Below are 22,826 nucleotides of genomic sequence, written 5' to 3'. Positions count from 1 at the left end.
TTTATTTTAGAAAGGATTAGTGAACAAAAGCATAAGGTAGGAGAGGTACAACTCCACACAATTCCCACCACCCAATCCCCATAACCCACCCCCTCCCATGGTAGCTTTCCCATTCTCTATCCCTCTGGGAGCATGGACCCAGGGTCGTTGAGGGTTGCAGAAGGTAGAAGGTCTGGCTTCTGTAATTGCTTCCCCGCTGAACATGGGCGTTGACTGGTCGGTCCATACCCCCAGTCTGCCTCTCTCTTTCCCTAGTAGGGTGTGTCTCTGGGGAAGCTGAGCTCCAGGACACATTGGTGGGGTCTTCAATCCAGGGAAGCCTAGCCAGCATCCTGGTGGCATCTGGAACCTGGTGATTGAAAAGAGAGTTAACATATGAAGCCAAACAATTTGTTGAGCAATCATGGATCCCAAGCTTGGAATAGTGGAGAGGAAGTGTTAGGGAGGTACTCACTGCAAACTCTAGTGTAATCCTGCTTTCAGGTATATATTTTGCAGTAGTTTATAGATACGTGTGCACATAAGCTCTCTCTCACAGAAACTGGTGTATATCTAGGTTATGGGACTTTGTTAGAAAGTGAACTACCTGAGATGAAATTAGAGTGTACTATTAAAGGAAAGGTCTCACCCGAGTAATGAAGCTGAAGGGTTGTCATTCCACACGTGAAGTCTCTGGATACAGTCTGAGGTGAAGCATGTTGAGATGGCAATCGTTGCTTTGGTTAGGTTGTGATCGGCGGATGCAATATTATTTGGTTTGGATTGGGAGATGCATACGGGAAAGTGGGCCCTATCCAAGGGTGCCAGGACTGAGGGAAGTAGGGGCTCTATAGTGAAGATGTGCATAGGTTCCTGCTGTCTTAGGGTTCAAAAAGACAATCAATAGTTAATATTATTATCACATTATTTGTTAATTGGGTTAACTTTGAAAAGTCCCTTTGTTATGGTTTGCTGTACAGTACCCAGTATCTTGTATATAGCTGTGCTATTGGAAGCTTCTAATCTACTGACCAAATTGTAAGTGGGGCACCCAAGTAAAAACCCCATGTTGAGGGGTAGACATGCAGCTTCCTGGGCCAGTGGGGGGTGGGAGTGGGCGGGAGGGATGGGTCACAGTCCTTTGGTGGTGGGAATGGTGTTTATGTACACTCCTAGCAAAATGTAGTCATATAAATCAGTAGTTAATTAATATGAGAGGGGGAAATCAATTGTATGTCTCAAAGTTTCTCAAAAGACAAACTGAATCATTGTAATAAATCCACTGTTTTCTTTGGTAGAGGGTAAGAGACAGAAATAGAGGAGAAAGAGACAGGAAAAAGTAGCAGCACTGCTATACCACTTGTGACACTTTCCCTTGCAGGTAGGGGCTAAGAGTGTGTGAGTCTAGCTCCTTGAAAACATTAAGATGTGCTCTACCAGGTGATCCTGCCCCCCAAATTAAGTTTTTTTTTTTTAATTACGTCTAGTAGTGAATTATGGCCATACCACTTACGTTATGAAATCTTTACATTTCGAGCTGGAGAAATACCTCAACATGTTAGAGCACAGGACTTGCATGACTACTCCCCAGAGATCCCTGGCACCACTATAAACCAGAATTGAGCCATGCTTTAACTTCTCTTTCTGTGTCTGCCTCTTATAAAGCATCTTTATAATAAATCTTACTGTTTAAAAGCTTTAAAGGTTTTATGTAGTTTTAATTGAAGAAAATAAACTCTTTTACAGAACCGTTGGACACGCTGTGAAAAGCCCAGATAAACTACATAAGGTGATCTTTCACAGAAAGAAAGGTCATCATCCTTTTCCAAGCCCTTACTACCAAAAAAAACAGTCCCCGAGAAGTGGGGACTGTGACATGGCAAATAAAGAAAATGAACTGGCTTGTGCAGGCCACCTGCCTGAAAAGTTACGCCCTGATAGTCGAACATATTTGATTAATTCCAGTGATTCTGGTTCTTCACAGACAGAAAACCCATCTTCAAAATATAGTACTTTTTTTTCTGAGGTAAGTCATTTATATAAATTTAGCTTTCTTCCTGTTGTGCTCTTGGCATTTTCCTTTGCCATATTCTGCTAGCAGAATAATTCACCACCCCTTGAACTAGGATCTACATGAATTGTTGTATAGACTATCCAAATTTGAATTCATTTTTTATTACATTTGTTTCAGTAAGGCATGTCTGAGATGGAATGGAATGATTAACATACTATCATAAATATTCCAAGATGGTAGATCGGTCAGTAGAGATTTAGAGGGAAAAAAATTCTTGCCAAAAAAGTGGACCACTGAAGTTAGTTATCTAGATACATTTTCCTGGATTCTCCAGATTGCTAAGTATAAGCAATGTTTAGCCAAACTTTCTAAGGTATGCTGCTCATCTGGTTCAGGCAGTGTTAGTTGTTTCAATAGACTTTAGGGCGGTGGGGGAGAGATACAAATATTAAGAAACAAAAGTGCCCCACTGCAGGGGGCCCACTTCACAAGCAGTGAAGCAGGTCTGCATGTGTCTATCTTTCTTCCCCCCTCTCTGTCTTCCCTTCCTCTCTCAATTTCTCTTTGTCCTATCCAACAACAATGACAGCAATAACAAAAACAATTAACAATGTTAAAACAATAAGGGCAGCAAAAGGGAAAAACCTCTAGGAGCAATGGATTCATAGTGCAGGCACCGAGTCCCTGGAGGCAAGAAAAGAAAGAAAGAAGAAAGGAAGGAAAGGAAGGGAGGAAAGGAAGAGGGGGGAGGGAGGGAGGGAGGGAGGGAGGGAGAAAAGAGAAAGAGAGAAAGAAATGAAAAGTATCAGTTGTGCATTTGAATTAGTGTAACAGTGAGCCTCCCCCCACACTGTCTTTTTTATTTTACTCTCTCATTTTAACTGCTTTCACACGCCTTCCTAACCTCACACTCAAAGAATATTATTATTGTTACCTCTTGCTAGTGGGGAGCAGGGGCTCAAACCTGGGTCCTCGCACATGGTGATGTGTGTGCTTAACCAGGTGTGCTACTGCCCACCCCTTGCAGCAAGGAAGCCTCACAAGTGGTGCAGCAGTGCTGCAGGTATCTATCTCTCCTTTCCCTCTCAATTTCTCTCTGTCTCAAAAAATAAATGTTTTCAGAGAGAGATCTGATCCAGCAGAGCACACACTTTGCCATGCACAAGGGTTTAGGATTGAGCCACATGGAAGAGCCACGCCAAGGTGAAGCCTCATGATTGGTGGAGTGGTGCTGTGGAGCCTATGTTTCTTCCTCTCTTCATTTTTTTATTATTTTATTTTATTTTTTTCACCCAGCACATGTGCAAGAACATCTTCCTCTCCCTCTTTGTCTCACCCCTCTGTCTGGAAAAGAAGACTTCATTGGGAACATTGGAATCATGCAAGATCAAATCCCTGACAGAAAGAAAGAAAGAAAGAAAGAAAGAAAGAAAGAAAGAAAGAAAGAAAGAAAGAAAGAAAGAAAGAAAGAAAGAAAGAAAGAAATAGGAGGCTGGGTTAAGCACAGCAGGTTAAGCGCACATAGTACAAAGCACCAGGACCTTGGTTTGAGCCCCCAACTCCCTACCTGCAGGGGCAGGGGTCACTTTGCAGTGAAGCAGGTCTGCTTTCTCTCCCTCTTTTCCTGTCCCCTCTCAACTTCTCTCTGACCTATCCAAAAAAAAATGAAAAAAAAATGGTTGTAAGAAGCAGTGGGTTCATAGTGCAAGCACTGAGCCCCAGTGATAACCCTGCAGGCAATAAATAAATATGCAAGAAGGCAAGATTTTTATAAAATATGTAGATTTTCATTACTTAACTATTTACAAAAGGTTATTATTTTATTATATAGAAAAAAATCACTTAATTTAAATACTTGACACAGGACTGAGTTTTTGTGACTCCCTTCTCATGCAATTCAGTGGTAATAACTAAACTTTGTGTTCACCTTTTCAATTAATTTTCAATAAATCCTAGTTTGTTGGTAAGCTAAGAAGCATTCATATTATAGATTATTGAGATATAAGAGAAAAATGGTAGCAGATAAGAAAAAGTATTGGTATAAAATAAACAGGTCCTAAATTTATTCATACCATTTTTCTTCTGTGTTCAACTTCAATATTGTTTCTTTCTTTCTTTTTTTTTTTTTGCCTCCAGAGTTATTGCTGGGGCTCAGTGCCTACACTATGAATCCACTGCTCCTGGAGGCTATTTTTTCTCTTTTGTTGCCCTTGTTATTTTATCGTTGTTGTGATTATTGTTGTTATTATTGATGTCATTATTATCAGATAGGACAGAGAGAAATGGAGAGAGGAAGGGAAGATAGAGGAGAGAGAAAGATAGATTACTGCAGACCTACTTAGCCACTTGTGAAGCGACCCCGCTGCAGGTGGGGAGCCGGGTGCTTATACTGGGTCCTTGCGCTTTGGGCCAAGTGTGCTTAATCCGGGGTGTTACCGGCTGACCTCCTTTTTTTTCTTTAACAATTGATTCGAAGAGGTCAGGTGGGACACACAAAGCATATCCAGAGCTGGGGAAGTGTCAAGTATATGCTCCCCATTTTAAGCTTCCAGGACTATTTCTTTGTAAAATGATGTGTATAACATACATCAGAAGTGAATGTCCAGGTATAAATAGCATGTGGTTATTACACATTACATAGATCAATATTACTTTTTATGGGTTAGTAAAAGTTCCTGCCTTTGCATAATTTTGAAACATACCTACCAGAATAAGATAACTGGGGGGAAAAGAGGCGGGAGTATTATGTCCTGTTTCGACTTTTTTTTTTTTTTCAAATTAGAATATTGCTTTTCAGGTTTCTCAGGACCATGAAACAATGACACAAGTTTTGTTCAGCAGAAATTTGAGACTAAATGTAGCTTTAACTTTCTGGAGAAAGAGAAGTATAAGTGAACTCGTAGCTTACTTGGTGAGGTATGTATTTAACCTTTAATGTCTTGTTTTAAATAAAAGTAATACCCAATGTGTTATCTAGAAATACTCCTATTTTATGTTGTTATAGTCTAAAATTTTAAACTTTGTTTAGCTTCTGTAAAGATGCTGTGTTTTAAATTGCAGTTACCACCAATCTAAGAGTAACCAAAATACAGAAAACTATCTGGCTTATCAAATTGAATAAAGTGGTTATCTTCTGGGACTAGGATTCTTCCTGATAAATTATGAGATGCCAGTATAAGAAAACTAACGTTTTTTAAAAAATATTTATTTCCTTTTTGTTGTCCTTGGTTTTTTTTGTTTTTTTTTAAATATTTATTTTATTTATTTATTCCCTTTTGTTGCCCTTGTTGTTTTATTGTTGTAGTTATTATTGTTGTTGTCGTTGTTGGATAGGACAGAGAGAAATGGAGAGAGGAGGGGAAGACAGAGAGGGGGAGAGAAAGATAGACACCTGCAGACCTGCTTTTCACTGCCTGTGAAGCGACTCCCCTGCAGGTGGGGAGCCGGTGTTCGAACCGGGATCCTTCTGCCGGTCCTTGTGCTTTGCGCCATCTGCGCTTAACCCGCTGCGCTACAGTCCGACTCCCGTTGTCCTTGTTTTTATTGTTGTAGGTATTGTTGTTGATGTCGTTGTTGGATAGGACAGAGAGAAATGGAGAGGTGAGGGGTAGACAGAGAGGGGGAGAGAAAGACAGACACCTGCAGACCTGCTTCACCGCCTGTGAAGCGACTCCCCTGCAGGTGGGGAGCCGGGGGCTCGAACCGGGGATTCCTTCCGCCGGCCCTTGCGCTTTGCACCACATGTGCTTAACTCCCTGCACTACCACTCGACTCCCGAAAACTAACTTTTTAAAATTCCCTATGAGTGAAAAAGTTAAGTACTACCTTTCTTGCTATATTGAAGTCTCTTCTCAAGTGCTATATTAGTGACCTTCCTTAACTCCCTTATATAAAAGCATATTCCCTCACTCCCTCTATCCCTTTTTATTTTTTTAAATCTTTTTTTTTTTTTTGACAGAGAGAAATTGAGAGAGGAGGGGAAGACAGAGATGGGGAGGGAAAGACACCTGCAGACCTGCTTCACCACCTGTGAAGCAGCGCCCCTGCAGGTGGGGCGCCGGGGGCTTGAACCAGGATGCTGATGCCGGTCCGTATGTTTTCTATCATGTGCGCTTAACCCGCAGCGCCACCGCCCTGCTCCCTACCCCTTTTTATTTTTCTCAGTAGCACTTAGCATCAATATATTCTATGTATTTTACTTGTTTATTATCTGATTCTGACTTCTCCCAGCCCGTAGATGCTTGTGTACATTGAAATACAATCCCTCTCTTTGCTCATTACTATGTCCCCAGCACCAGGCTCATCTTAGATGTTTCAATCATTAATTTCATGAATGAATTTTCAAAAGTAGTAGTAAGGTTATTATATGAAAGTAAATAAAGAAATAAACATTCTAAACAATGCTATCCTTCTGCGTCCAAAGGATAGAAGACCTTGGTGTCGTGGTGGATTGCCTTCCGGTGCTCACCAATAGGTAAAAAAGAGTATTTTTCATAGGTACAGGGATATAGCTCAGTGGTAGAATACATGCTTTGCATGTATGAGACCCTGGGTTAGATTCTTGGTACCAACAAACAAAAAATTCATAAAAATATACATTTTAAAAAGGGTGAATTATCACCTGTATATTTATATATATAATTTAGTGTCTCTTTAGTTTACAGGAAGAAAAGCAATACATCTCACTTGGCTGCTGTGTGGACTTGTTGCCTCTAGTAAAGTCTCTACTTAAAAGCAGATTTGAAGAGTAAGTGCCAGACTGCATCTCAGTTCATTTTCCTCTTTCAAAATCCTTGTTTTTGTGCCTTGTGAGTACACAGTAGGAGATTGAATGTCACAAGATATACCTGACTTCTGTTTTCAAGGTACTTACAATCCAATTAAGAGGAGAATAGAGGTATATTGCATCCAAGTAAAGAACTCTGGGGAAGTGGGGGCAAGGCTTTCAGGTCCTGGTGCATGATGGTGGAGAAGGACCTGCCATGGGGGTGAGATTATTTTGCAGAAAACTGAGAAATATTACACATGTGCCAAAACTATATGTACTATAAACCACTGATCCCCCAATAAAAAAATAAAATGACCCAAGGACAATTGTGAAAGGACCTATAAACTTACTCAAATACATTTTTTCCATAAATACTGTTTTAAAAGGAGATGAGATCAGTGTTGTGTATGTGTTTTGTTTGTTTTTAGGATGACTAATATTTTTTGTAAAGCTTCTTGCATGGAAACACTTGAATTTTGTGTCATAATGTTGTTTCAGGTATATAATAGTTGGTTTAAACTGGCTTCAAGCAGTCATAAAAAGGTGGTGGTCAGAACTGTCATCCAAAACAGAAATAATAAATGATGGGTGAGTATACCTTTGAAGTCAAAACTCAAGTTACTAATTTTCTCCCAAAAAGCATAATTAAGCAAGGTGATGACTTTATTCCATGATTATCAGCAGCTAACATTTAGCCTCTTCATTTTCAAAAATAAAAAAATAAATTATACTTGTGTCAGGTGGTGGCACACCTGGTTGAGCGCAAGTATTACAATGCACAAAGACCTGGGTTCAAATCCCCGGTCCCCACCTGCAGGGGGAAAGATTTACAAGTGGTAAAGCAGGGTTGCAGGTGTCTCTCTGTCTCTCTTTCTCTCTATCACTCCCCTACCTCTTGATTTCTGGCTGTCTCTATCTAATAAATAAAGATAATAAAAATAAATAAGTAAATAAATAATACTCTTGGTCTGTAAAAATTGCACATGGAAATTGAATTCCACAATAGTTACCCACAATCTCTTTTTATAGCAGAGCCTACACTTTTTTTTATTATATTTTTAGGAATTGTACATGTCTTTGTTCTAGAGGTGACATTAGTTTCTAATTCTATATATGTTTTAGAAGTACAGCGTCATATCTCTTCAAAATATACTATCATACCACACCTACCACCCAAGTACCAATATCCCTTCCCCCTCCCACCCTGGCTACCCACTCATCCATTTCAACTCCTTTCTTCAGTGTGAGTCTAAAGGTTTGTTTTCACTTGACTTTGCTTTGTTTCTTCATATAGCCAATGTGAGATTATTCTGTGTTTTTAAAACTCCCTTTAGCATTTCTTGTAAGACTGGTTTAGTGGGTAGTAAGTGCCTTTAACTGTTACCCATCTAAAAATCTTTAATATGAATGATAACTGGGTAGAATATTCTTTGTTTGAAGTCTTTTGTATGAAAAAAAATTAAATATATTCTGTCAGCACCTTATGAATGTTAGAGTTACTGTTAAGAAATAAGCTGATGGGAGTTAGGCAGTAGTGCAGCAGGTTAAGCACATGTAGCGTGAAGCTCAAGAACCGGCTTAAGGATCCTGGTTTGAGCCCCCAGCTCTTCACCTTTAGGGGAGTTGCTTCACTGGTGGTGAAGCAGGTCTGCAGGTGTCTCTCTATTTCTTTCCCCCTGTCTCCCCCTCCTCTCTTCATTTCTCTCTGTCCTACCTAACAATGACGGCATCAATAACAACAATAATAAAAAACAATGTCAACAAAAGGGAAAATAAATATAAAAAAGTAAAAATAAAAAAATAAATAAGCTGATAGTCATATGGGGGTTCCATTATCCATGACTTTCTTTTATGTGTGACTTCTTTCTTTACCTTTAAACTTTGTTATCAGCTGTCATTTATGTTGCTTTGAGGTTTTGTGGTTTTTAAATAATTTTTATTTGTTATTAATAGTTTGTTACAAGATTATAAGAGTACAGTGTATAGTCCCACACTATACCCAACACCAAAGTTCCATATCCCCACCCTCCAAAAAGATATCCACCATAGTTTTCAGAAGTTTTACAGTTTGCTTGCTTCTGTTTTGTTTGGATTTTTTTTTCTTTTTTTGGCAAGTTCATGTAAATCAGATCTTTGTATTCCACGTCTAAGTGAAACCACCTGGTAGTTGTCTTGCATCTCTATACTTATTTCGCTAAGCATAATCACCTCCAGTTCCCTCCATTCTGTCCCCAAGGGCATAATATCACCTTTTTTTTTTCTTTAACTACAAAGTAGTATATATTTCCTTTTTTTTTTTTTTAAAGAATTTATTTATTTATTTATGAAAAAGATAGGAGGAGAGAAAGAACCAGACATCACTCTGGTACATGTGCTACCAGGGATCAAACTGAGGACCTCATGGTTGAAAATCCAATGCTTTATCTACTGCGCCACTTCCCAGGCCATAATATATATTTCCTTTTTTAACAGTTCTTAAACTCAGACCCAAAAGTGGTGCAGCTAAGCTGTTGGTCTCCCAATCTGATACCAGCTGTTCCTGAACACCAATTTTTTTCTCATTATTATTATTTTTTATTTCTTTATTGGGGAATTAATGTTTTACATTCAACGGTAAATACAATAGTTTGTACATGCATAACATTCCCCAGCTTCCTATATAACAATACAACCCCCACTATGTTCTCTATCATTCTTCATGGACCTGTATTCTCCCCACCCAGCCACCCACCCCAGAGTCTTTTACTTTGGTGCGATATGCCAATTCCATTTCAGGTTCTACTTGGAACACCAATTTTTAGTCCTGGGAATCTCTCCCTCACCCTCTTCCTCCACAAGCCACACTTGTGTGTACTCACCTGTGGCTTGGGTTTTCCTTTCCTTTCTTTCTTTTTTTTTTTTAGCAGTTGTTTCTTTGACTCAGACCTGGAAGTGGTGTGTCTCAGCTGTCACTCTCCCAGTTTGGTGCCAGCTGTCCCTGAATATGGCCTTGTAGTCTTGGGGATCTTTCCTTCACCACTTTTTTTGTCCATGAGCCACAGGTGTTTGTACTCATCTGTGACTTGGTGAGTTTCTGAAGAAGTTCTCGCCGTATTTTGTTGAGTTTTCAAGTGATTGTTGTTGTTTGTCCTTGTTGACTGAAGAGAGAGAAAGGAGGCTGCTGCTCCATAGCCAGGCCTCTGGAATTGACTGCTTTGAGTTTCTTTTTATTTTGCTTAGAACTCTTTGAGCTTTCGGGATCTGAACATCTGTCTCCTTCACTTTAAATTCTTAACTAGTATTTCACCAAATTAAAATTTTCTCCCTTTCTTTCTCTCTCCTCTTGAATCCCTTATGATTTATATGTTGTTCCTCTAGATGATACCTCATATCTTCATTTGTTTTAGTTCTTTTTATTCTTTGTAGGTGTTTAATGGTTTCTTCTACCTTTTTAAGAAGCTCACCAATTTAATCACTGATCTTCTTCAGCTAATTAACCTCTCTATTTTTTTTCAAATCAAATACTTTATTCTTATGTGATTTCTATTAGCATTTTTCTTATACTTAGTTGAAATTTTCTTCCATCAAACTTCTCATCTTAGTGAATGTCTTAGAAGTTATCATTATAAAGTCTACAAATGAATTTGGAGTTTTCACCAAACTGTCTTGATCCATCAGCGTAGATAATTTCCTCTTTCTGTTTTCTCATTATTTTTATTGCTCTTTGAGGACCTGGCCCAAGTGTCTATGTTTGGCAGAAGTTACAGCACCAGAGTCAAGCTAGCCAATGCAGCAGTCTAGGGTTTGAAGTTCCAAGTGTTCAGCCGCCATTTGGTGACCCTGAGCAACAATTCAGGTCTTAAGGAAAGCTAAGACCTCCGTCCTCAGAGGTAGTAGTATGTACACAGTGGGACTGACATGGAACAGAGTCTGGCAGTCTGTGGGCTGGCAAGGGAGCAGGACAGGCAGTCTCACTGCTGGCTGTTTAAATACAAATAGATTGCGGGGCACTTAACTGGCTGTAAAGATAGAAGTTTGCTAGTAGTTAGGAATGAGCTGGTGATGACTGGGTGTGTTAGCATTCTTGATAAATGTCAGTCCCCAGTTAAAGCTGCTAGCTAGGGGTGGAGCACTCCTCTTAGGGTCTCTTCTCAGGGTCTGTTACTATAGAGATCAGATTCCAATATGGTGTCCACCCACCCTGTGCTCATCAAGACTACAGAGGTCATTAGAAGGCTGCTGTTGTTTGTGACTCTCACTCAGTTTATTCATATAGTTTTTTGTGTCCCGTAGCTATCCTGTGTATAAGATCATAATAGAATTGGGATGTTGGGAGTTTGGTAAACTTGCCCCCAGCTTCCCAGGTTAAAGTTCTGCATCATGAAGATCTTTTCCTGATTGGCGCTTATTGTGATAGAGTAGGGTTTTTCCCTCTGTGGGAAGGCCTCTTTTGTGTTCTTATTGCCTGGATGCTATCCTTTCATCCTGTGCTATAGAATTTCACTCCTCTGGATTTCATGTCTGTTTCTGTGCAGATTATTCTGTGTATTAGTGTAGCTTGGTTGTTATTGAGGGAGAAGGCATATACTATTTGTCTATACTGTTTTGAAGAATTGCTGAAATCAAATAGTACTATTTTCTCTGATAATTGAAAATGTATTTACTACCAGAGTTCATATCATACTATATTTGCATTCTCATTTTTCTTCTTTTTTCTTCCTAGTAATATTCAGATTTTAAAACAACAATTAAGTGGATTGTGGGAACAGGAGAGTCATCTAACTTTGGCTCCAGGATATACTGGTAATATAGCTAAGGTAATCTATATTTAAACTTTGAAAGTTAAACTTGGGGAGTTGGGCAGTAGCGCAGCAGGTTGAGTGCATATGGTGCAAAGCACAAGGTAAGGATCCTGGTTCGAGCCTCCAGCTCCTCGCTTGCAGGGGGGTCGCTTCACAAGCGGTGAAGCAGGTCTGCAGGTGTCTATCTTTCTTTCCCCCCCTCTCTGTCTTCCCCTCTTCTTTCCATTTCTCTTTGTTCTATCCAACAACAGTGAGAGCAATAACCACTATAATGATCAAAAACAACAAGGGCAACAAAAGGGGGGGGGGAAGTTAACCTTGAAGGACTGGGCAGTGCCACACCTAGGTGAGCACACACATTACCATGCACAAGGACTGGGTTCAAGTTCCTACTCCCTGTCCTTAGGGGGAAGATTCACTAGCAATGAAGCAGCTCTGCAGGTACCTCTTTCTCTTTCCCTCTCAATTGCCCCTTCCCTCTAAACTTCTGTCATTCCTATCAGTTAAAAGAAAAAGAAAATGACCACAGAAAGTAGTGAATTTGTCATGTACACACTGAACCCCAGTGATAGCCCTGGTGGCAATAAAATAAAATAAATAAATAGAAGTTACGCTTAAAAGGCCTACAGAGATAACACACTGGCTAGAGCGTGTGCCTTGCCCCTATGAGTACCACAACAGCAGGGCTGTTAGAAAGAGCTCATACTGTGTCGTTTTCTCTCCATCTCTGTTTCAGTAGTAATGAAAAATTGGGCTCATGAGTGATGAAATCAAATGTGCACAAAGACCCAGCTCTACAAAAAAAGAAAATAAAGCATAAGATTCCAGGAAATAGCTCACTCAATAGACTGCACTTTTACTATGTACTAGAACGCTGGTTGAGCTCCCAACTACCACAGGAAGGATGATGCAAAGGGGAAGTTTCATGAGTGGTAGAAGAGTGCTGTAGTTTCTTTCCTTTATCTGTCTCCCCTTCTTTATTTCTCTGACTGTTTTAAAAAATTATTCTCTCTCTCTCTCTCTCTCTCTCTCTCTCTCTCTCTCTCACACACACACACACACACTCACATACCAACCAGGGAGGTGGCACACTGGGTAAAGCGTTGGTTCTCAAGCATGAGGTCCAGCGTTCAGGCACCAGCACTGACTGTGTCAGAGTGATGCCCTGGTTCTCTCACTTTCACTTGCCCACCTTTCCTCTTTTCTTTCTCCTTCCCACCTTCCCCATAAATAAATAAATAGAAATTAAAAATAAATAAATGTAAAAGAGTCTCCTGTGAATAGTGGAACAGTGCAGGTGTAAAGTCCCAGTGAAAATCATGGTGTGTTTGTGTGTGTGTGAGGGGAGTTAAGCTTAGCATCTGTGTCTCAATGTAATTAAAAATTAGAAATGAATTAGTATATTTATAAGTGAACTTTTTGGTATCTCTAAGCAAACTAATTCATTACTATTTTAATAAGATCTATGGCCAGATTCATATTTTCAAATGCTAAAGTTCATTTAATATGATTGTGAACACCGAAATTAGCTAGCTATTGGGTAAACTTCAACTATAGCCAGAGGAATAATGCACTAAAGCATATTTAATGACTTCTTTCCAATTAGAGAGGGGAAAGTATTTTTTTACATCAAGAATCCAGGTAAGGAAGGCATCTGTAAAGAAATTGATATGAAGGAAGCAAGAGGTGAGGAACATAATCAGATGTTTGGGGGTATTGATTTTTAGTGGACTTTTGTTGATGCCATGCTTTTAAGGAAAGTAAACTGCTCAGGCCATACAGTATGAAGTTGAATGGTCATTCTTGGTTTACTGTTCTTTCTCTCTCTCTCTTTTTGATTATCTTTATTTATTGGATAGAGACAGGTAGAAATCAAGAGGGAAGGGGGTGATAGAAAGGGAGAAGGACAGAGAGACACCTGCAGCCCTGCTTCACCACTTGTGAAGCTTTCCCCCTGCAGGTGGGGACCAGAGGATGGAACCTGGGTCCTTGGGCATTGTAACGTGCACTCAGCCAGGTGCATCACCACTCGGCCTCCTGATTTGCTGTTCTCTTAAAGGAAAAGATTCATAGCCATGAATTTAGCATAGTGGCTAAATCACTAGATTTACAATCATGAAGTCCTGAATTTGATCCCTGATTTATGTGCCAGAATGATGGCTCTGGTTTTCCTTTTTCTTCTCTCCTACCCTCTCTACAAATAAATAAGTAAATAAACCATTTTTAAAGGAAAAGGCTCATGCTAGTTTGGAATTTTAGATGAAAAACTCCAGAAAATATTAACAGTCCAAATTTTATTACAGAAAAAAACATTGTTAAGAAATATCCCCCCTCCCCTCCCCCAGCTCCCCACCTGCAGGAGAGTCACTTCACAGGCAGTGAAGCAGGTCTGCAGGTGTCTCTCTTTCCCCTCTCTGTCTTCCCCTCCTCCCTCCATTTCTTTCTGTCCTATTCAACAACGATATCAATAACAACAACAATAAAACAAGGGCAACAAAAAGGAATAAATAAATAGAAAATATTTTCATCTTTTTACTAGTCTACTTCTATTATAAGTGAGCACTAGCCTGGAATTTAAATTATTCTTTTATTTAAAGAAATTTTTAAAAAATACTATGTTCAGGGGGTCGGGCGGTGGCGCAGTGGGTTAAGCGCACGTGGCGCAAAGCGCAGGGACCGGTGTAAGGATCCCGATTGAGCCCCCGGCTCCCCACCTGCAGGGGAGTTGCTTCATGGTCGGTGAAGCAGGTATGCAGGTGTCTATCTTTCTCTCCCCCTCTCTCTCTCTGTCTTCCCCTCCTCTCTCCATTTCTCTCTGTCCTATCCAACAACAAAACAACGTCAACAATGGCAATAATAACCACAACGAGGCTGCAACAACTAGGGCAACAAAAAGGGAAAAATGGCCTCCAGGAGCGGTGGATTCATGGTGCAGGCACCGAGCCCAGCAATAACCCTGGAGGGAAAAAAAAAAATACTATGTTCTAAGTAATAAGTTTTGTGTTACGGAGTTCTGGTGAAATTCTTCTTGAATACCTTTCAGAAAAGAAGCAGAATGAGCATCCAGGGCGGTAACTCATCAAGTAGAGTTCAGGATTGCCATGAATCAGGCCCTGGGTTAGATCCCTGCCACCACATATGCAGAACAGAGTCATTCTGTAGCCTCTAACATAAAGTCTATAATTAAAAAAAAAAATTAAAAGGTTGTTATATTCTTGACAATATAACAAAAAAAATTGTTTCCTTAGGAATTTGCTCTTGATGGGAAGAAGCTTTATTTGAACATGCTCTTAGGATATTATGTTCCTTGGGGCCAGATGGTGGTGAACCTGGTTAAGCATATACACTGCAGTGCACAAGGACCCAGGTTCAAGCCCCTGGTCCCCATCTGCAGGGAGAAGCTTCATGAGTGGTGAAGCAGGGCTGCAGATGTCTCTCTGTCTCTCTCCCTCTCTATTTCCCCCTCCCCTCTCAAGTTCTGTCTGTCTCTATGCAATAATTAATTAATTTTGAAAAGAATATTATGTTCCTGAATACAATATTGAGTTCTTAAAAGTTCTAAAAAGCTCATTAAACTATGATAAAATCTCTTTTATACTAAACCTTTAACTGTAATTTATGTGAGCATAGAAGTCAGAAAGAAGAAACTTCCATTGCCAGGCTGGGCTAGCTTTACGGGCGGTAGAGAGAAGACCAGGGACTCGTGGCTGAGCTGGGAAGCAGTATCTCGTTTATTAATCAGATACATTCCCTTTTATGCATCTCTTCACCAGAAGTGGCAAGGGAAAGGAAATGACTGGGAGAGGGGGCAGAGCAAAAAAAGAGCTCGAACAGAACATAGAAAGCTTCCATCTAACCAGTGGGGATTAAACCAGTACCCTGCAGGCAGGGCGGGACCCAGGTAAAACAGTGATTATGTAAATAGACCACATGCGGACCTAATGTGATGATCAAAACAGAAGGTCTTAGAAGCAGAATTTAGTAGCATACCAACATTCCATAAAGCTGGCTTAGAGTTTATATAGCAGTGAAAGAATTTGTGTGATTTAATGCCTGTGCCCAGCTATACAGAGTTAATTGTTGCCTGGGAGGTAGGAGCAGTGGATAAAGTATTGAACTCTCAAGTATGAGTTCTTGAGTTCATCCCTGGCAGCACTTGTACCAGAGTGATGTCTGGTTCTTTCTTTCTTCTATTTTTCATCAATCAATTAATAAAATCTTTAAAAAGCAAACAAAAAGAAAGCAGATATCTATCATAGGATCCAAAAGACTGATTCAGCACCTACAAACATTTATTGAGCGTTTTCTATGTGCCAAGCTTTGTACTAAAATAAACACTGATAAAGTTGAGTGATAGAGGGCCTGGTTTTGGCTTCAACAGGTAAAGCACATGCCTTACCATGCATGAGACCCCAGGTTCTATCCCTATTACCACATGGAAGCATCATGAATACCATTAAGGAAACTCCACAGATGATGGAGCAGTGCTTGGGGGTCTCTGTCTTCCATTTACTCTCAAAATAAAAATTGGGCCAGGGCATATGGTTATATAAACAACTTTCATGCCCATGGTTCTGTGTCCCCACGTTCAATCTCCAGCACCACCGTAGGTCAGAAAAGATCAAAGGGGTGGGGGGAATTGGGCCAGGAGTCCACTCAGGTATAGTACATATACAAGTCCCTGGGTTCATCTCCTAGCACCATATGTAATTGCCAATACATCTTTTACTCTCAAAAAGTCACAAAAAGTGTCTAAGGCAAATCAAGTTCAAGTTTCAAAAAAGACAAAATGGATTTTGCATATGTGTATTGTAATATCTAATAAGTTGCTTTCTTCCTCTCTAAGGATGTGGATGCTTATTTATTACAATTGCATTGAGAGACTTCATCTGCTAGAGAGCATTTGGATATTCAGAACACCTTTAGACTCTGTGGTTTCCAAAAAATGTCTTGCCTGAGAACTGTGGAAGAAACCAAAACCATTTTTTTTTCGTTAAGAGTCTACCTAATGAAACCCTAACAGTCTACTTCACATTGAAGTCGAAATATCCAAAAGGGACAGCTTCAACTTCAGTGAGGTGAAAGTGCACTGTGAAGATTGTTCACCTCCATTGCATTTGGGATTTATATGGTTATATGGCAATGTTGTTTAAGAACTACTGGATCTTGATACAATCCTGTATAAGAATATAATTTATACTATGTGAAAAAATAAGACCGGACTTATTACTAAGAACCACAAAGACCAATCAATCATCTTTTAAAGATTATCTTTTGTAAGAAAACACTTAATTGTATGCAGCTATTTTCTTATGCTGAAAAGACTCTGCAAGTTTAAACACGATAGCAAATAATCAATACTAAAATGTTTTGTCCACACTGAGGTATGGTGTATACAAAATGCCTTAATTTTTAATAAGCCAATGTGTAGGATAGTAAAATATGTTTGAAAAATTAAATCAACCATGCTTCTGACATAAAATCATGGAGTTAATTAGATCAGGGGTTTCCATTTATGTGGAATGTTATTAAAACTATTCCACATCATTCTTAAAACTTGAGGCTATTTTTAGCACCTCTGATTTTTTTTGGGGGGGCAGCATCTTGATGTCATGTGTGGATGTATTATTACTATATAAGAGAAAAAGCTGAGTATGTATTTGTATGAATGCTTAACTAAAAATATCCATGAAGTTGACTAATTTATATTCAATTTTTATTGTACATAGATTTCTAATATTTTCAGTTATGTGTCATTTAAGCCTCTTTCATTTGAGTAAATTCACTTAACATTTCTACTTTTGCTTTTGTATTCTGGTTTTATATGAATTCTAACTATCACTACGTATGTCTAAAGAATTACATGCAGTGCTCTAGAAATGTTTACAGTTAGTGCTGACCATGTATTTTTAAGTTCCAACACTTTACATTCCTACCTCCTCTAATGGTTGGTATGAAATCTGCCAGTAGGCTAGATGAGGTTGTTTTATTTTTACTAATACCATTTTTAATGACGGGACCCATTCTGGAATGTCTTAACAGCTGTGTATCTGATCTATCTTGAAAGTGACTGGGGTTTAACACCGCTGTTGGTGGATCATATACTCTCATCTTTAATAAATCTGAGAGGCATCTGAGCAGATATTTTAAATAATTGAATGTCTATGCAGCAATCCTTTAAGCACTTGAATGTAAATCTTGAGCATTTACACAATTAGCAACTACTGATATGTATCCCAAATAAGCATCTTTCTTGCCTTGAAAATGTTCTTTCACTGTATTCTGTTTTGTGTTATTCCTCACAGTGAGCATCACTGATAATTTATTTTCTTAAATCTTTAGAATAATTTCAGATTACAGCAGTCTAAATTTTGAGAAAGGTTTGAGTCATTTTCCAGGAGATGGAAATCTGAGTCATAAGCTGTGGTCTCTGTGTAAGAATCTAAGATGATAAAGTCTAACCCTTCTACTCCTTTAATTATCACTGTTTCACCTAACAGTTTGAATCAGTTAATTCATTTGGAACATGGTGCTAATGAAGCTAAGGACAGGAGTTCAGTTCTGCTATAGATCCTTTAGCTTCATACACAAAAGTATCCATAGCTATAGAGTTCCTTCTCTTAAGTAGCCATATTACAAATTCAGCCCTTGGTCATAAGGAAGATAATGTGCAAAGTAGTATAAACTATCACAAAAGGAAAGATAATTGAAATAATTGGCATATATGTCGATACATAGATATTTTAAATCTAATATCTAGAATAATATTTAAAATGTCATATTTAAAATATTATGTCACTTTATTTTCTCTGGGTCAGATCACTGACTAAATAAAGTTTCACTGACTAAATCAAGTTTCAATAATACAAAGTAAACCAGTAAAAATTAAGAACAATAAAATACAAAATGAAACATACCAAGAAAAGGTAATGGGTGGGGTGAGTAGTGCACATATATATAAGGATGGGAAATTATACTCCTAAAATCTTATAATATTGTAAACTAGTGTTACATCAATAAAAATATTGTTTAAAAAAAGAAGAAAAGTAAAGGTACTGTCCTATTAACATTGAATTCTTGTGCCTAAGTTTGGATTTGTTGAAGGAAAGGAAATAACATTCCATTTTATCTTATTTGGGACTATTATATAAATTGGCAAAGTATTTAGCTCACAAAGAATATTTAGTAGCACACAATTCTAATTTATTAGCCTCTGCAGTTTACTTTAGTACCTGCCTGTTACTGAGATGTATGTATTTATTATCAGGCTGCTTAAAAGATCCTGGATAAAAAAATGTTGGTTAAGTCAATATTGTAAAACATTTCTATCTACTACTGTTAGGCTCTTTTCATACTACTTAATCAGAACAGTGTTGATACCTAGAAGAAGCCAAAGAAAGTGCCTACAAAGTATTTTGGCTGTTCTGCTGACCTAGATTTGGATAATTGTTGTGTTATTGCTCATTTGTTGCTGTGCTGTTACACAGTATACAAAACTGAGGGACTACCCAAAGTCTCCATGCCTTTTTACCTCTTCTCTTTAGGTTTTCTATACTTGACTTAGCTAACTTTGGAAGTCTAGGGACAGATAGCTGAGAAAGTATTATAGACAGCTTGCTTCTACTAGAGATGAAAAATGAATGGATTTTTGTAACAAATAATCATGATCAGAATGTGGGTTAAAAATTAGGCAGCAAGGGCCAGCAAGATAGTCTGCCTGCTTCACACATTCAGCCCAGATTCCAGCCTATCCCCCACAGCATTGGAGAATTGTTGGTGCTGTGATAACTTTCCTCTCTCCCTCTGTTTGAAAAAGTCAGCTCAGAGTGGTGAAGCTAACAAAGTTAGGAAGCAAATTCTATGCTTTGTTGTTTGTTTTTTAGCAAGCTTTATCAAATATTTTCAATTAGTCTTTGGGCAATAAGTGCAAAGGAAATTGATATAAATTATTTATGTGAGTTCTTACCTGTGAGGATTGGAATATAATTGTCCAAATATTGTCCAATTTGGGGAATCATTAATGTCAGCATTGAACTTTAAGACTACCGAATAATTTTTTTTTTTCTTTTTAAACTAGAGACTGCTCAGCCTCTGATTTATGGTAGTGTCGGGAGTTGACCCTGGGATCTAACAGCCTTAGGCATAAAAACCTTTTGCACAACCATCATACAATCTCAAGAATTAAATTCTAATGCCTCTAATATACTGAGTACATATAATGTTTTAATCTCAAAGATGGTGTGTGGGCTCAAAGCAATATTTTTGGTCTTTAAAATAGAGATTTTTCTTGAACTTAAAGCTTTTTTTTACTTCACAAATTGTTATAAATGGCATTAATGGTGACTAATTTGAGTAATGGCTTAATACTGATCATAGAAATCATACTTGAGTATTTACTAAATTAGCCAAGGAGTTCAGCAAAGCAAAATTTGTTGCTATTTTATTAGTCATTTTCAGTTGTCTTTATTCTTACTTAAGAACAAGATGGTATTATCAGTTGCATTTTTTTAAAAGATTTTATTTATTTATGAGAAAGATAGGAGGAAAGAGAAAGAACCAAACATCACTCTGGCACATGTGCTGCTGGGCATCGAACTCGGGGCCTCATGCTTGAGAGTCCAAAGCTTTACCACTGCGCCACCTCCCGGACCACAGCCTTTTTTGATTTAAAGAAGATGAGGAGAAAGTAGCAAGTTGCTGACTCAAGAATGATTGATTTATTTGAATGTACTACTTATCTTTCAACACAGATTTTTATGTTTGGATTCATCGGATGGAAATAGTACTGTTGGACATTTGTTGGTAGGTGTTCACTCCTGTGTTATTTTTCCTTAATTTCTAATTATTCTACCTAAAAAAAGTTGTCATAAAATGTTAATATGCTGTTCTTCCTGTTTTTTATGCTGTAACAGGAATATGCAATAAAAGGTCATCCCTAAATAGTGTATGCTTCTAATTTTTAATGTAGTTAGAGTGATTCAATGACAACACCTAATTTAACAGTAACAGTAAAAATAAATACTGTATGTTATATACTTAATATACTGAGTACATTATCCAGTGTTATATTTAAAATATGAGTTGTCAGAAAATCGTAACACAATTTTGTAGTGAAAAACAGAAAAATTACATCATGACATTTCAGACAACCCAGTATTTAAAATGTTGTAGTCATTGTCATTTCCTCTAGGTAAAATCATTGACATGAGTATCCGCCAAAATCAAACCTCAGCAAAGATTAAGTGAACTACCAGTAAAGCATACTATAAGTCACAGTATTTTGCTTTATAGACCGTAATTATAACAGAGATGAGACATAGGTACTATGTGACAGTAGGCCTGTGTAGACTTTTTCCTAGCATCGCTTACTATATATTTTTGCTTTGATATGCAGAATTCCTATTCTCTGAACCAAATATGTATATCCAAATTTTCAAATTGGATATACATAGTTTAGGATCCAGCCTCTCCCAACTCCAGCACACTTGAACTACTGTTGATTTGAATTTATATTCTGTATTTTCATTCGGATTTAAATCAATTTAAATCAATTTTCTTTAAATGTCTTGGACATGGCCAAAAGTATTGTGAACTATCCAGATTTATACCCAAAGTAGGAAGAATCATTCCAAACTTGTTTCTAGGGTAAGAAAGAGTTGTCATGGGAGTCGTGGAAGGGACCGAATTGCCTGAATCTCTTTCCCAGAATCACATTTATCAGCCAGACCTGCAACATGAAGCCTTACCTTCCAGGAGACAGAAGCCAAGTTAGTATCCATCTACCTTCCTACTTTCATTTTTTTTTAAATATTTATTTTATTTATTCCCTTTTGTTGCCCTTGTTGTTTTATTGTTGTAGTTATTATTGTTGTTGTCGTTGTTGGATAGGACAGAGAGAAATGGAGAGAGGAGGGGAAGACAAAGAGGAGGAGAGAAAGATAGACACCTGCAGACCTGCTTTTCACTGCCTGTGAAGCGACTCCCCTGCAGGTGGGGAGCCGGGGTTCAAACCGGGATCCTTATGCTGGTCCTTGTGCTTTGCGCCATCTGCGCTTAACCCGCTGCGCTACAGCCCGCCTCCCCCTACTTTCATTTAAAAAGAAAAAAGAAACTTTACTGACCTTTTGTATGAAATCAGTTGAACAGGTGAATAAGGACTGATCTTATCTCTCACTAGCTTTGCAGTATATTTACCACTTGCTCTTGATACAAGTGCAGCTAAACCTCAACAACAGTAGGAGAAATGAAAGGCCTTTCTGTTAGATAGGTTCTAAAGCTTACAAAACAAGTGGCTATTTATTCTCCCATAGCTCTTCAGGTTCCCTGTACCTTTCTTGAAATAGATAGTAAAAAAAAAAAAAAAAAAAAAACAACCTCAGGGAAGGGTTGGGGAGATAGTATAATAGTTATGCAAAAAGCTTTCATTTATCAGGCTCTGATATTCCAGGTTCAATCCCCAGCACCACCATAAATTAGCTGACCAGTGCTCTGATGAACAATAAATATTTTTTAAAAAACAGGAAAGAGAAACAAATTCACTTTGCCCCCGCTTTTTGTTATTAATGGTTACAAGATTTTAAGATTATAGTGTATAGTTCCATATCGCACCCAACACCAGTTGTGTGTCCTTACCTTCCCACCTCCCAAAGATAACACAATAGCTGTCCACAATCTTAGAAACAGTTTTTTGTTTGTTTGTTTGTTTCATTCTTTACCCTCCACACCCTCCCCACAAGTTTATGGGTTTCAGCTCTCTAGATTCACTATATGAGTGAAACAATGTGGTAGTTATTTTTCATCTCTTATTTCACTAAGAATAATCACCTCCGGTTCCATCCATTTTGTCCCAATGGACACAATACCATCTTCTTTGATTGCAGAGTAATAGTCCATGATGTATGTATCCCTAATTTCTTCACCCAGTCATCTGTCGATGGGCATTTAGGCTGTTTCCACGCTTTGGCTATTGTAAATAATGCAGCTATGAACGTAGGGGTGTATACATCTCTTCAAATTAGTTTTTGCATGTCCTTTAGATAAATGCCTATGAGTGGTATTGCTAGATTATGGGTTAATTCCATTTTTATTTGTTTATGGAATCTCCATACAGTCTTCCCAAGTCCACTTTTCCTTCTCTCTCTCTTTTTTTTTCCTCCAGAGTTATCGCTGGGGCTCAGTGCCAGCACTACGAATCCACTGCTCCTGGAGGTTATTTTTCCCATTTTGTTTCCCTTGTTATTGTTATTGTTGTTATAGCTGTGGTTGGATAGGGCAGAGAGAAATC

The 22,826-nt window shown here is 38.4% G+C and overlaps 1 protein-coding gene across 4 annotated transcripts in view; it reads left to right on the top strand.

Annotated features, from left to right (window-relative positions):
* The window catches only part of KATNBL1 (katanin regulatory subunit B1 like 1), a 63,049-nt gene extending 42,567 nt beyond the window's left edge, over nucleotides 1–20,482 (top strand). For 2 of the 4 annotated variants that reach the window (XM_007521679.3, XM_060175181.1), the window contains 7 exons: nucleotides 1,726–2,005; nucleotides 4,791–4,909; nucleotides 6,417–6,467; nucleotides 6,651–6,740; nucleotides 7,260–7,349; nucleotides 11,464–11,557; nucleotides 16,389–20,482. In XM_007521679.3, coding sequence (XP_007521741.2) covers nucleotides 1,726–2,005; nucleotides 4,791–4,909; nucleotides 6,417–6,467; nucleotides 6,651–6,740; nucleotides 7,260–7,349; nucleotides 11,464–11,557; nucleotides 16,389–16,421 — 757 coding nt within the window. In that variant the 3' untranslated portion in view covers nucleotides 16,422–20,482. The other 2 variants (XM_060175184.1, XM_060175185.1) reach the window with 2 other exon arrangements.
* Nucleotides 20,483–22,826: the final 2,344 nt, after the last annotated feature.

This window comes from Erinaceus europaeus, chromosome 16 (assembly GCF_950295315.1).
Source record: "Erinaceus europaeus chromosome 16, mEriEur2.1, whole genome shotgun sequence".
Classification (NCBI taxonomy): domain Eukaryota; kingdom Metazoa; phylum Chordata; class Mammalia; order Eulipotyphla; family Erinaceidae; genus Erinaceus; species Erinaceus europaeus.
This window is presented reverse-complemented; position numbering and strand designations above follow the sequence as displayed.